General features: G+C 28.3%; 2 protein-coding genes across 2 annotated transcripts; both read left to right on the forward strand.

Annotated features, from left to right (window-relative positions):
• The first annotated feature begins 1,589 nt into the window (after positions 1-1,589).
• LOC111032514 (trichohyalin) lies at positions 1,590-6,762 on the forward strand. The gene is made up of 9 exons (XM_022312887.1): positions 1,590-1,787; positions 2,229-2,423; positions 2,946-3,130; positions 3,369-3,489; positions 3,559-3,729; positions 5,883-5,992; positions 6,059-6,302; positions 6,361-6,534; positions 6,624-6,762. The coding sequence occupies exons 1-9, from the start codon at positions 1,590-1,592 to the stop codon at positions 6,675-6,677; spliced, it is 1,452 nt and encodes a 483-aa protein (XP_022168579.1). The 3' UTR covers positions 6,678-6,762.
• Positions 6,763-7,991: 1,229 nt separating this feature from the next.
• LOC111032515 (spermidine synthase-like) lies at positions 7,992-10,200 on the forward strand. Its single transcript, XM_022312888.1, has 5 exons — positions 7,992-8,323; positions 8,772-8,928; positions 8,998-9,365; positions 9,443-9,678; positions 9,758-10,200. Exons 2-5 carry the CDS (start codon positions 8,801-8,803, stop codon positions 9,902-9,904), a joined length of 879 nt encoding a protein of 292 aa, XP_022168580.1. The 5' UTR covers positions 7,992-8,323; positions 8,772-8,800; the 3' UTR covers positions 9,905-10,200.
• Positions 10,201-11,649: the final 1,449 nt, after the last annotated feature.

Consider the following 11,649-nt stretch of genomic DNA (forward strand, 5'->3'; position numbering starts at 1 on the left):
TAGTAACGGGAAGTGATAAGTACTTATCTAAAAAATGATAAGGACATATAGGACCAAAACATGAAAATTAGAGATAAGGATACCAAACTCCGTAGTCCGTACACAATATTGTTGGGGTGAACCAGCACCTCATTATTGTAATGATTTTTTTTATAGTTTTTAGTAGACAATAATAATTTAATGTAAATATTTTAAAAAACTTTTGCGACGACTTCAAATATTTTAGTAAAAATTATATTTGTAAACTTAATTTTAAGATGACTAAAATGGCTTTGGTCAAAACAGGAATCTGACCTAACAGGAAATGTTGATTTTGGGCGAAGCGGGTCTTGCTTATTAAAATTTAAGTATTTAAATCATCACAAGTATACTCCGTTCACCGGGAGAAAGTGGTTGTGCACAATTCAAAACGAGTCGTACCCCGCAGCAACTACCCAAAAGGCAAATCCCAAATGGCAAATGCTCCCACGATGTATACCCGTTACGTTGTGCTGTCGGTTGGTAATCGTCTATTTCCCACCCAGCTATTTTATTTTTCAAATCAAGAAGAAACGTAGGTGGATCGACGTTTACCACTGTTTAAAGTGACCTAGAAGCAGGGCCCCCGTGCCTAGGGTGGCAATTTTTTTGGGGCGGCAAATTTTGTAAGAAATAAAAAAAAAATCATATAAATGAATGAAATTTATATGAATTTTTTTTAGATGTCTGTGTGTAAAATATACGGGCGCATGACACTGAAAATGTCATTAACACGAAATCAATTTTCTCATAATGTGAGCTATAAAGATAAGATACCTAGGTACCTACATAATAATATAAGTTGTTCCTAAAAGTAATTACGATAAAAATATAATATATATAGAAATTGGCTAGAGATAAATTGTGTATCCACATCGCACACGACCTCTATGAATGACAGTCGTAAACGTTTTAGTGGTTCAGAGTATAAAAAGCAAGCCAAAGATAAAGAATATAAAGAGAGTAAAGTTCTAAATTTTTTTTCTTGGGGTAGGGGTGGAATATTTCAAAGGGCCTAAGGCGGCACTTGTTCTAAATCCGGCCCTGCCTAGAGGAAATAACCCTATGGTGTTAAATCAGGTGACTGGCGGTAACCGAACTGATCCATGTATCCATCGATTTGGAAAATGTTCATTGATGTAGTTGCGAACATTATTTGCATTATGAGCCGGGGCCTCATCATCTTTAGTTGAAATATTAAATGGTAAATAATGGTTAATTAATGATAAACTGTTGGGACAATCGACAGTACAAAGGGACGCTGAAGGGTAGACGATATAATGAATTTTTGATAATTTATAAGCTCCGAAGAAGACCTTATTCTAGTAATTAATAATTAATAAAAAATAAAAATTGAACTATGATTATTAATTTACGTTTATTACGTAAAATCCTATTATCCGCTTTGTGTGGTCGTACACGGCGGTCGCCTGCTATACTTAAGAAACTATGTAATTCTCCGTTGGCGTTGGAAACAAACTTTGTTTTTACAGTTCATAAAAAATAAATTGGGTACTATTAAAATAATCGGCTAAAATCATATATATTTTTGTTGGTCGATAGAAAATAAAATGCATGCTATAAATGTGGTAGAAAATAATCAAAAAACACATGCTCTTTTAATCCCAAAAAATGAATGGACCCGACTTAAAAAGATTTTGACAAAAAAGGATGACGATAGAGCTGCAATTGAAATGATAAAGCGGTTAAAAGACGAACGGCATGCTACATCCAAAGCAATATCCGAATCATGGGACACCACTGTATTGGTACCTACCTATATGAATAATGAATAAATTATGAAATTCTGTACAACTAAATTGAATAAATCATATGATTGTTATTTGTTAGAAATTAAGTTTGTTGGCAGCCATATTTATATGCTTCTATATGGACTATATAGTATACATGCTTCACTGCTTATATTTTGTTGGACAGACTTATTCATACATTTTTTCTTTAAAAAAATATTTATAAAATAATATCATTGTACCTATATAGGTGTTAGCCTGCAGTTAATAATAAAGTCACAATGACATAATTGAGTTTAACATAAAATTGAATGGGTAGGTATATTGTAGGTTGTGGTTACCGTATAAAGTACAACTGTATAAGTAACAGATAAACATATATATGTATAAATATATAATATACAAACTTGGTAAATTATGATAAAAAAACTATAATTTATTAGCTTATTTTATTCTTAGAACAAGCGAAAGAAAGAACTAGAAAACAGAAAACAATTATTAGCAAGTAATGAAGCTAGACAACAAAAAAGAGACGAAATCATGAAACTCGAGATTTTGGAACGCAGAAATGCTATTGTAGAAAAGGCACGGTTGAAGAAATGGTCGGATAGAGATTCAACAAAAGCGCTGACCAGAGCAATGCACAAGATGGAAGTATGGAGCACATTATTGTAGATTAGCTGTATTAACTGCACTATAGTATAATGTGTAGGTACTAATTAAGTGATAAATAGGCGTGAGTATAATTGTAATAGATGAACCCATATTATTCAATATTCATTTTATGCTATGGTGTATTTATATTTTACTATATACCTATACAATACATAAGTCATTAATACTACATATAAATCTTTATATAACACATATAAGCTACCTATATCCTATATACGCTTAGTATTTGTGGAACGGTATACGTATATTATAGCCTATAGGGCCATAGGCTACAGGTATCATTATACGTCCATAATATGGGTACCCACATATTTGTTATTGGTGATTACCACGATTAAAGATATGATGATTACTTATTATTGCTATACTATCAAAAGTATTGTTTTATATTTTGTCTCAGGTTTTTCAACTTACGTTACCCTAGTATTGATTATTCACGTGATATTATTCACCAGATGTGTATATGTTATGACGTATGATGGTCGGGTCTCATTATTATAGGTGCTCAGAGAGAGATCCATACAAATGAAATTCAATGAGGCGGAGAGAGCAAAGGAACTCGAAGCAGATCGTTTGTTAAAGATAGAACAAAATTTAGATGCTGAACGATATAAGACAGATCGATGGGAACAGAAATTAAAACAAGCTGAAACGAAAAAAGCTAATGCTGCTGTCTTTCTAAAAGAGTGAGATAAAATATTTGAAAATAATTTACTTTGTATTAGTTGAAACAATACTTTATATATTTATAACCACCGATATTAAAATAATAATCATCGTATGATAATTAGTTGACAAGCAGTATTTTTTTTTAAACTTATAAAATATTTACACAACTGCTAATTATTATAATTTATAATTATAATACTACCTATCATCTTTTTTACATTTATATTATATAAGTAATTATTATGGTGTTACAAGATTGAAAGAACGAGAGGATGTAAAGCGGGAAGATGATATTAAATTAAGAGAAGAGGGTAAAGCTGAATTACAAAGAATCGCAAATGAAATTGCGGAAGATAAAGAGAACAAAAAAGCTAAAGTTACATAGATTCTGTTAATTTGTTATATCATAAATATTATACCAACATACTTACATTATGTGTTTAAGGCTCTAGCAACAAGAGAAAATTTAATAAATCATTTGAATGAAAATAGAAAAATCGTGGCTGAAAACGTTAAGCTTCGTAAATTAGAAGATCAAGAGGAAAATGTAGTAGTATCAATAATGGCTGAGGCAAAGAAGAAAATAGCTAGAACAAGAAAACTTAAAGACATAGAAGTAAGTACTACCTTATATTATAAAATAATTAATATAAATGTATAAGTATGTATTTTCGTTGAAGTGGATTACTAATATGAATAATAACACAAACGACAAACGTATCCAACTAACCTAACCTGTGTGTTGTACATTGTACGTGTATCATTTAATTATGTTATGTTATGTACAAATTGATTAGGTAAATCAAAGTGTATTTTTAAGTTATAACGCAACATACCTACTAAATATCGGTTTCTTTACTTGTGATAATCATACTACTTCATACCTACCTACCAACTTACTATATGTTTAGTATTAGATGTCAGCATAGTAGACAGTAGTAATTTAAAAAGTTTAATGGAACATAGAATTTACATTTATTGATTTATTTACATCAGTGCTTATCCAAAATAGCAAACAATTAATAGTGTTAAACAATTTTAAATTTAAATTTAAATACGTATGAAACAAACATTTGTGGTTATATACTTATATGACATGAAAATGCTGAAATATAATATGCAGGGCCAAATTGGTCTTGATAACAACGAGAATACATAACTATATTTATATAATAACACATACGCTAATTCATAATTTTTTCCTTTTCATTATATAAGCGTTTGTTCATTTAATTCAAAATTAATAACTATTTAAAATGATAACGTACATTTTATAAGTATATAACTTAATAATATTTATAGTTATACAAGTAAATAAGTACATATACCGTTTACTTATTGTAACATTTAAATAGCAATTTTTCTATCTTTTTTTCCGAACAATCTTGAATGAGTTCGTATATTTTTAATGTACTTACCAATGTATGTTCAAGGGATGCAACAGATATCATAATATTATATCACATATTCAATCTTGTCACATTGTCGACCTCAAATAGTTTTTTATGAGCTTTCTAAATGATCTTTCACGCATCGCCACAGTTATTGGCAAAGTCCAAAATATACGTATACTCATTCCCACATTTGGATATTCAGCACTTTAAGAATATGTTGTAATTAATAAAATTGGAGTAAGGCTAATGGTGTAGTGGCTCTTAAGTCAGGCAAAAGAGAAAATGCTTGAGACTTAAAAAACATTTATTTCAGAGATAAAATCGAAAGAATTTAGATCGGTTTCATACTTAAAACTTTAAAAGATTAGTCAGCTGCACATTTTTGTTTATAGTCCATAAAAATCCAAAATTATCAGATATTTCAAACATATTTTCAAATCGATTGTTTAACTCTGTAAGAATTCAATGAAACAAAAAAAAAATATTTTTTAATTCTTCTGTTGAGATAAAACTTGCACATCATGTCCAATTAATTCGAAATCTAATATAAGCACTATAAAGATGCAATGTCATAAATAAATGCTAAGCAAATTGAATTAAACTACAAATATTTTGTTTCAATAATTTATTTACTTGGCTAGATATTAATATATTATATACTTTATATGAAGCGGCACACGAAATAACGTGAAAAATATAAACAAAAGAAATTCGAAGTTCATTATAATATAAAATAGTTTGATAGACATTTCTACTCAAAATAATTTCTCGCCCAGTATAATTCTGTCCGTTCTATTTCATTAAAAATAATACTAAGTAGTAAGTACTTACCTATAATCAATCGAAAACAAAAAATCGCTGACTTCGAAAGGATAATACTATTTCCAGAATAAAGATTTATGCGATTTTTTTGTTTTGCACCGTCGTCGATCTTAATTCATTTAAAAACATATTTCCAATAATAAAAATCTGGAAAACGAGAAGTAACAAGTGAATTTTTAATTTATTTAAATTACAAGTTATTATTTAGTTTAAATATTATCATTTTATCTCTGAAGATCGCCAACGACCATACCACGATGAATACACCAGTTCTCGTCCGATCACTGAAGTTAAGCAACGTCGGGCGTAGTTAGTACTTGGATGGGTGACCGCTTGGGAACACTACGTGCCGTTGGCATTTTTTTTATAAAAGCTTCATAATTTTTATTTTTCACACATAGACACCAAAAAGAGGGGTGGGATTTTAAAAGTGCTCCGGGGCATATAATTTATAAATACGGCCCTGCGAATAGGTTGTATAGTATACATCAAATACAATCACATACAACAAACATATTACAGGTTTTATTTATAATTAAAAGTTTGTTTGTAGATATTAAAAGAAAAACAAAAATTATTAGAAAAAATGGTTGAAACTTCAAACACATATCAGGATAAAGAAGAGGTTGCATCCCAGAACGCAGTCGAAGAAAAAGAGAGGAAGTTCGTATGTTCGTTAAGATTTGTTCAACTATTTTTTTTCAACCAGCCAAATAAATTATTGTTTAGGTATCAAAGAGAAGAACTTAAAAAAAAGGATTTGATGAAAAAGAGAGAAGAAGATTTCGAGGACAGTAAGAAGATCTTAGATGAAGAAAATAGAAAGGAAAAGGAACGTTTGACACTGAGTCATCAGTGGGAACTGGAAAGGCGCCTAAGAGAGACTGAAATGTTACGCTCACTTGAAGAATTACGTAAACAGGCAAAGACCAGAGAAATGAAGAGTTTTCGAGAGAATCTAAACTTACAGCGTGTAAAAACGTGACATCAGAAATTTGAATTAATTATTTAATGTTATTTTATTTGTATAGGATAACAATAGGGCGGCTACTAAAGCCAACGAACAGGTAGATCTTGATGAATATAACGCATACTTAAAACTATGGCAACAACAAGACGAGGAGTTTATGACCTATACTAAAAATATGATAGCCAAATATAAAAAAGCTGGGATATCTGTCATACCACTCATAAAAGCCATTGAGGTAAATCATATATTTCATAAAATCAAATAAATATTCATAAATAAACTCATCACTCATGTAATTTTGTAAAATATATGTTATCGCTGCAGGACTATAAGAAAAACAACAAACTACTCAGCGCGCAGCGAACACAGTCCGTATAATCAACGTTTGTAATTGTACCAAGAGCATTTTTTGTATACGCTTATATAGTAAATATTTGTGTGATACATATAAAATATACGAAAAGATAAGTTTATTTTATGTTAAAAAATTAAGGTATGTGAACGTATATTCATATATATTTCACGTGCTACAAGTACCAGTACGTCTATTCAACATCGATTGTCATTCATTATTGGTTGGTCTTTGAGGTGTTTTGTTTTAAATTATTTAAACAAGTTAAATGTTATAAAATGTTAAATCTGACCTGTAAAATAATTGTTAATAGTTAGGTAAATAAATACAAATGTGAACAACTGGCAAAACTGGGTAATAAAAATTGTGTTTTTGTAAAATGTTCAAATTTATGAAAGTATTGAATAAGAGATTCGTAAAATAATTGTTGACGATCAAACCTAGCGGCATTTTGAAGGTGGAATTTAAATAGCAGTTGTGCACTTATACAATTTTGAAATTCATTGCATATTTGCATCGTTCGTCTTAAATTCATCAATCAGCGTATACCCTATACATTTTTTTATGAAAACACCACTGGTCAGTCATTAATCAAAGTTACGTGGTGTAATTGTGTAAATAATTAGTAGTTAGGTTGATTCATTTTACGTTTACAGTAAGTAGACACTTATACGTATATAATTATATTTATTGTTAGTTCTTGGTCTATAACTCTATACTCTATAATAATTAAAAGATTTATCGCAGTACCATAGATTCGGTGTTTCCAAATCGAGTACAAAAATCATTATTCACTATTTGCCATTTGGGTCGAATTGTGTGCATGGTTTTTTTTCATTTTTGTGACAGAGTTGAGTTGTGTGCATGGCATTTTTAAAATAAATTACACAAAAAAGTATAAAAAAAACATTCTGCGATATAGTCATACATATCATTCGAAATACCAGTCAAAAAATCATAGTTAAAACAAATTTATTTCAATTTAAAAAAGAATCATACAAAAAATACTGAGTGCTATCAATTATAATATTATATATCAGTCAAAAAGTCAGTTTAAAACAAATTCAATTCAATTAAAAAAAGTTATATCACATAAAACCAGATAGTGCAACGATTAACGAATTCATTTTTTTAGTGAACGTTCCGAACGCTGATTCTTGATAAATCTATAGATCTTATTAATAGTTATTACTTATTAATTATTATATTAATATAATAGGTATTGCAATATTGCATAATAAAATATATTATCTAAGGTTCTACGATCCTTCTTTAGCGCCGTGAATCGTGATGAATACAATACGGATGACGACTCCGAGATTAACGCTGCGTAACCGTTATCAGTACGATAAACAATTTTAAAAAAAACACATGTTAATTAAACAATCGAACATTGTGAATGTTTTAAAAATTAAAATATAATAGTTCGGTTCATCAGTTATGGGTGTTCATGAAATTCACGGTTTAAAATGTATAATATTGTATTTGCACGATAATCGGACTTGTTGACTCTTGACATTGAGATCAATTCGCTATCGTAATTCGTAATCCACTTGCCGATCATAACCACGGATCAGAAAACACGGTCGAAGAAATTTTAGAATTAATTCTCTTATTGAAAATTTAGAATACAGTTTAAAGAATAAAAATATAAACAATACTGATAAATTGAGTAATTATCATTTATTAACTATTTAATTTTTTTTACTATTTGCTAAAGTAATATGTTCATAACTTATCAATAAAACGAGAAAAAAAGACCGGTAAAAAAGTCCAAACAAAAGAAGTTTAATGGAATAAAGGTCTATGGATACCAAATTGTTTTTAGTTGATAAACGATACGTAATCATATATTATACATTCGTATTATTTTTTAAAGATTCTTTTATATGATAAAATTTGCTTGTTTATGTATAAGGGTATTTAAAAAAAATGTAAAATACAAGTTAAATGTTAATTTGTACAAGTGTTAATTTAAAAAATAATAACACTTGTGTGTCTATTGTGATATTATTATATATATGTATAAATATTGAATTTTTACCAGACCTTTATTCTTGGACTTTTTTGTTGGACTTATAGTAGAATCCATTTAATTTTCATGGAACATTTTATGTTAGACTTATGATCAAGATTTAAGCTAAGTACAATGGATCACTTACAACAAGGTTGGTTCACTGAGTCCGATACATGGCCAGGTGCTGGTCTTTCATTACAAGTAGAAGAAGTGCTTCACAAAGAAAAATCCCCTTATCAAGATATCATGATATTGCAAACGTAAGTATCTACGTGGTTATTACAATACAAAACTATTGATCACTGTGGCTCCTTTTATTTTGTTAAAAGCAAGTCATTTGGAAAAGCTTTAATTTTGGATAACATAATCCAGTGTACAGAATTTGATGAGTTTTCATACCAAGAGATGATAAGTTTCTTGCCACTCTGTAGCCATCCTAACCCAGAAAGAGTTTTGGTGGTGGGTGGTGGTGATGGTGGTGTTGCACGTGAAGCTGTTAAACATCCAAAAGTTCTTAGCGTTGATGTTGTTGAAATTGATGAACGAGTAGTGAAACTTTCAGAACAATATTTACCATTTATGGCTTGTGGATTTAAACATGACAAGGTTACACTACATATTGAGGACGGGTTTGAGTTTATGAAAAACAATGCCCAACGATTTGACGTAATCATTACAGATTCTTCAGACCCCGTTGGTAAGTACTTTGACTTTTTATTGGGTAAAAATGTTATAAGTTATATTATGGTGCAATTCAAATTAATATTTTTTAAGGTCCAAATGAGTCATTATTTCAGAAAACGTATATTGAATCATTGAAAAGATCTTTAAAACCTGGTGGTATCATATGTTCCCAAGTTGGATCAATTTGGATTAAAGAAGATCAGGACACAATGATCAGATTATCTAAAGACTGTTCAGCAAACTTTAAAAAGGTTACTCTAGGCACTATATCTATCCCATCTTATCCTACTGGAAACATCAGCTTCATTTTAGCTACAGACAATGAGGTTAGAAAAGATTTCCCATACAATTTGATATACTATTATTTATTGATTTAATCATTATTTATTTCTCATGTTATTTCAGCTAGTGAATTTCAAAGTACCAGCATATAGTTTCACACTAGAAGAACTGAATGAACACAAACTCAAGCATTACTCACCAGATGTACATTCTGCTTCATTTAGTATTCCTAGATTTGCTCGCATGATTATTCCACATATTAATTGTTAATGTTGTTTTATTCTTTCAATATAACCACATTTATGGATTTAATTTTGTCAAATGCCACTTATTTGTTATGCTTGCAACTAAACTACCTATTTAAAATAATTTAATATTTATTATACAACAAATAGTATTAAATTGTAGTTTTTAGTTTTTAAATCACATGTTCTATTTTGTATCCTAACCACATGTGATCAATCTAAACTATTTATTGTTCAATTAATTGATTCTCATATGTTAGTATTAATAATTTAAAATTACAAAATACATAGAAATTATAAAAAAATTGATTTTTTATTTTATATTTTGAGTGTTAATTACATATTATAATAGATGATTATCATTTAATCCGTTTAAAAGTTTATCTATTCAGTTATACATCATATACTGTTTGTCATAATCAACCTGCCACCAAGTCTAATAAAATGCATTGCCTGGCAATCAATATTAGATATTCAAGAATTACGATTAATAAGTCTTTGTAACTTGATATCTTAAGTATTGGTAAGTGATCTATTTATTGAAAAAGGATAAATACTCCTTATAATATTTGAAATTATATTTTATTAATTATGTTTGTATGTTGTCTGCTCGTTACTTTTTTATTTTATTTTTATAGTTTCAAAGGTGTTCTTATCTTACGTACATTATTCACTAATATTAAAATATTGTTAAAAATTAATTTTAATGAAAGGTATATGCTATAATTTGGAGTTCTATTGTTTCACAACAATATATAAACAAATATTTACAATGGTCAAGAAATGACAATTGAAGGATGTATAAAAATTAGAAAATAATCTAATTTTTATGTGTTTATTTAATAACGTGTTATTATGAAAATATATATTAATTATTAACTGCGCTACTATTAATTTAAAACAATTTATTAATATATTATTATTTAAGTTTGGTTAGGATACATAATAAATCACTCTCATAAAGTTAGCAACACACACAAAAAATTTATCAAACAAATTTGTTGAACATTGTTGGATTTTATTACTATTGTGTTGCCAACTATACACACCAACAGCACACTTTAGTTAGCAAAATTTTTCTTTGTAAAAAATGTTGAGCTCGTTTTGTTGGACTATAGTTTATTAACCGACCAAAATAAAATCTTGGAAATATTTAAGAACTTGAACTTTGCATTCAAGTCTGGTGTGGAAATTCATAGATGTGTGCCTGGGCACCCCTCAAAATCGTGTAATTATATTTATAATTTTTTTTTTATTTATTTAAAAGCTTTTAGTATCAACTATTATATTTATTTTTTTTATATTTTATTATATTTTAAGTTCCAGAGCATATAGGCCATATTTTAAATGATGTACCTGATGCCTACTAAAATACAATGTATTTTTTTTTAATATGTGGCAAAAATAAATCATGTTTCCGAAAAAAAAAATACAATACGACAAATTTGTATAAAAATATTCTCTAATTTTCAAGTTTTTTTAAATCTCACAAATTTAATATTTTAATATTTCATAATACTTTCTACTTAGAAACTATATTAAGAACAAACCTAAGATGTTAATGTGTTAAACAATTAAAGTATTGAGATAGTACTAATAATTTCCTCATTAGAAATTACTACACTACACGTTTATAACTTATTAAAATAATAATATTTACTATTATTTATACGTATATTATACTGTTATACGAATTATTTGCATAATATAATACACTATAATACTATACTATATATATTATATATTATATTATAACAGAAAATATGATAA

This window comes from Myzus persicae, unplaced genomic scaffold, assembly GCF_001856785.1.
Source record: "Myzus persicae strain clone G006 unplaced genomic scaffold, MPER_G0061.0, whole genome shotgun sequence".
NCBI classification, from domain to species: domain Eukaryota; kingdom Metazoa; phylum Arthropoda; class Insecta; order Hemiptera; family Aphididae; genus Myzus; species Myzus persicae.